Below are 4071 nucleotides of genomic sequence, written 5' to 3'. Positions count from 1 at the left end.
TTTGGCTTCTGATTCCTTTTTGTTGCATAATTTTCTACTTATTTTTTAAAGCCTAAGCCATTTTACATGAAAATGGGTCAAGGAAACATATTCTTTAAGATGTTCAAAGTAAAATATTTCTAAAGTTCTACTAGTTTAATGTTTTTCCTACTCTAAAGCAATTCTAAAACATCATAGTAAGTTTTACATCTTTATGTATTTAAATAATTCTATCATTAGGGTTTTAGTAGGGTTTTTTTTTTTTTTGAAGATTTTATTTATTTATTCATGAGAGACACAGAGAGAGAGGCAAAGACATAGGCAGAGAGAGAAGGAGGCGCCCTGCAGGGACCTAATGTGGGACTTGATCCCAGGACCCCGGGATCACACCCTGAGCCAAAGGCAGATGCTCAGCCATTGAGCCACCCAGGTACCCCAGATTTTAGTAGTTTAGATATTAACTTAGTAATCTCCCCACCTGTGCTCTATAGAACACTAATCTATGAAGCTAACCTATGGAAACTAACAAACAAAATGATTCCATGGCCAAGTAATTTTGGAGAAAAATACCTGTTATATCTCTTAATTGGAAAGTCAGAGAGCATTTTAGCATATTAAAGGCTCTGAAAGGTCCACCAATGAAGAACTCTATTTCTCAAATGTATTTACCAGATAACCTTTTAATGTTCCATCAAACAGGTGTTCATGGAACTCATTTTAGGAAATATTGCAGAGTTTAGTCTCTAAATGGCCCCACAAAACTGTTTTCTGGGGTCATCAACAATCTTAATCTATAACATCGTTGGTCTGAGTTTTGAATGGCATCTGCCACTGTCACTGTACAATTCCTGACTCCCATCTACCTGTCCCTGACAAGTTATTGTTTACTGTATGCATGGAGGGAACGGAAAGTAAATGATTTTTACATCTAAGAAAGTGTTTCTTTACACTGGATCAGAATCTCCTTCTCTATAGATCCCATCCATTCATCTTAATTCAGCTTCTTAGGGCCATGAAAAATAAATCTAAGACTTTTAGCACTTTTTCAGCCAGAAGACCTAAATTATCACATAGAATCTTTGGTTGCTGTTAGAATAGCAATCAAAAAGCCTACTTATCTCTTCATCTGAAAAGCAGGCAAAGAAATGTGGAGATGATTTGCAGATACCTGGCATACCAGGCCATCACTAACGATGTATAATGATTAGAGAATAATGACTCGGTGCCTTTGAAGACTGAAATGAAATGTCCTTGAGGTGACAAAGAGCCAACATGAAGAGTCCTAATTTGACAACAAAACAACCTAAACCCCTTTTATGAGGTAAAGAGTGTGTCCCAGGTAATAAACACTTAAGTAATTAGCTGGTTTTAATGGAGATAGCTATAAACTGAAACACAAGGAAAAAAGTCTTGGTAATAGGCTGACACCCAGGGAGGTGGGTATATAAGAGCCAGGGCAGAAGAGAGAAGCATTGAGACACCAACAGACTCCTCTTCTCAACCCAACGAAAACCCAACTCCTGACATCATGGCTTTCTGTGTTCCCTGCTGCTGCAGCGTCCCCACCGGCCCTGCCACCACCATCTGTTCCTCTGACAAATGCTGTCGGTGCGGAGTCTGCCTGCCCAGCACCTGCCCCCATGACATCAGCCTCCTTCAGCCCACCTGCTGCGACACCTGCCCTCCACCCTGCTGTGAGCCTGACACCTATGTGCCAACTTGCTGGCTGCTCAATTCTTCCCACCCAACTCCTGGACTGAGTGGGATCAACCTGACCACCTATGTTCAGTCTGGCTGTCAGAATCCCTGTGAGCCCTGCTAAGCAGCCATGCACAGGTGTGGGATGCTGCTCACCATCTGGCCTTCAACACCCACTACTACCTGTCTCAGGCTCAATCAATCCCAAGCCCCTGGGCCATGTTTTCATGAATTCACCCAACTTCTCCTCTCCTCTTTTGAGTGGAGTTGGAGACCTTCTTTCTGTCTTTTAGGCCATTTTACTGCTCTTTGAGATATAACCATTTTGACTATTCCTTAATAAACTTTATTCTGGCTTAGCAAATTTGGCCTTGTGATGATTTGTTCTCATGTTTCTTCTTGGCGAAAGTGGAATGCCTATCTAAACCTGAATAGCAGGTCATCATATCTAAGATTTATCCCCAGCAGAAGGAGCACATTTGTGGTGGAATCACTGAAAAATTACATACTAGCTCTTTGTGATGGGTTGAAAACTAAAAAATTCACTATGCCATTTTGTAGAATCTTTTTACTCAATAGGTATTTTTTGAAGACAACTACTATGCCAAGCCCTTTGCTGGAACCTGGAGATTAATATAATGTTTTTTAAATGTTTTACTTAATTTAATTTCCATTGTCCCTGAAATTGATTTTTCTTTCTTCCTTACCTGGCTAAACAAATTGATCACTTTGCTGTCATGTAGAAACAATTTTGATTGCTTTAGTTATAATCATTGGTGAAATTCCAAGCTCAAAATGCAAACGTAATTTGGGGAAGAACATATACCCATTACTTGATATATGCTGTCTAGAAAAGTCAATTCCGAAAAAATATTCATATTTATTGGCTATTCCTTGCACCCTCAAATGAGGCTTGTTTTACTTGTAAGAATTATCTTTAGAAGTTTACTAGTCCAGGGACACCTGGGTGACTCAGTGGTTGAGTGTCTGCCTTTGGCTCAGGGCATGATCCTGGGGTCCTAGGATCAAGTACCACATCAGGTTCCCCACAGGGAGCCTGCTTCTCCCTCTGTCTATGTCTCTCTCTGTGTGTCGCTCATTAATAAATAAATAAAATCTTTAAAAGAACAAAGAAGTTTAGTAGTCCAAGTAACATATAGTATCATGGTGTTGAAATAAGCTGAAAATGCCAGGCTATAGCACAGTATTATCCATCCACCAGAAATGGCACACAATTCTGGAAGCAAAAACACAGTTCCTGTTAGAATAGAACTTTTATGATGACCATTAATTCATCTCCTCAGTTGTCCTGGAAAATTCCAAATGTATAAGGTTTTTACAGGAAGTATCCAAAGAACAATCTCATCTATTTTCTTGGACTTGTCTTGGGACTTTGGGCCATTCACTTTTCTCTCAACCTTAGTTTTCTCGTCATCACAGCAGAAATAATACTCCCACCCCTGCCTGTATCCTGGCCTCAGGATTATTGTGAGACTCAGATGACCCAACATGTCAACAGCCCCATTCTAAATGGTGACAGACACTCGCCATTACTGCCACATAATGGTTCCCAGCTTTCGCACCAAAAGGCATCCTCTTATTCTTTGAAAAATATTATTTTTTCCACATACCTTTGTAAAATAACCCATTTCTTCCTTCATGTTTGTTCATAAATACATTCATAAGCATTGGTGAGAATTTTAGGATTAATATGCCCAAGTTTCCTTTTTTTAGTCATAAGCAAAGAATTTTGACATTTTCATATATGTTTGTAAGGGTTAAATATTTAGATTTTATTTTTAATACTGAAAGTAAATCTGAGTGTCCTAGAAATACCACTGTGGACCTTTAGGCACTCAAAGACCCTTGGCACTAATTTAAATGACCCAGATGGAACACAGATGTGTGGCTCTGCTCCTAAGCTGCCTTGTGGCCCTGAGCCAGTCACTTGAGTTCTGTGGGTCTCAGGTCTTAAATCAGTCAAACAGGCTTGTTGACCAGAATTTCTCTAGAGAGACTTTCAGCTTTAACATTCTACGGTCCTAGGTTATCCAGAAGCATTTTAAGTAACAAGTATACTCCATGCCACTAACCAACTGCATCCCACCTGATCACTTTTAGTGCTACTTTCATTCATAATAGCTAACATTTGGTGAATATCTATTGGGTATTCTAATATGTGTTTCATGGGCATTATTTCATTTATTTCTAAAAAAAAAAAAACCACGGACAGATAGCTACCATCAATCTCTCCACCTTACAAGAGAGAAAACTGAGACTTGAAAAAGTTACACAAATAGTAAGTGATTGAGTGGGGATTAAACCTAAAACTGCCTGAATCCAAAAGCTGCTTCTCTTTCCTCTACACCAAAGCACACACTTCCTTTGCAGACA

General features: G+C 39.3%; 1 protein-coding gene across 1 annotated transcript; it reads left to right on the top strand.

The window, feature by feature from the left end:
• Nucleotides 1–1460: 1460 nt before the first annotated feature.
• Nucleotides 1461–2041, top strand: KRTAP3-1 (keratin associated protein 3-1). Its single transcript, XM_072782207.1, has one exon. It carries the CDS (start codon nt 1508–1510, stop codon nt 1799–1801), a length of 294 nt encoding a protein of 97 aa, XP_072638308.1. The 5' UTR covers nt 1461–1507; the 3' UTR covers nt 1802–2041.
• The last annotated feature ends 2030 nt before the right edge of the window (nt 2042–4071 follow it).

Source organism: Canis lupus, chromosome 16 (genome assembly GCF_048164855.1).
Source record: "Canis lupus baileyi chromosome 16, mCanLup2.hap1, whole genome shotgun sequence".
NCBI classification, from domain to species: Eukaryota; Metazoa; Chordata; class Mammalia; order Carnivora; family Canidae; genus Canis; species Canis lupus.
The sequence above is the reverse complement of the archived record's forward strand: the minus strand, read 5'-3'. Positions and strand labels throughout refer to the sequence as shown.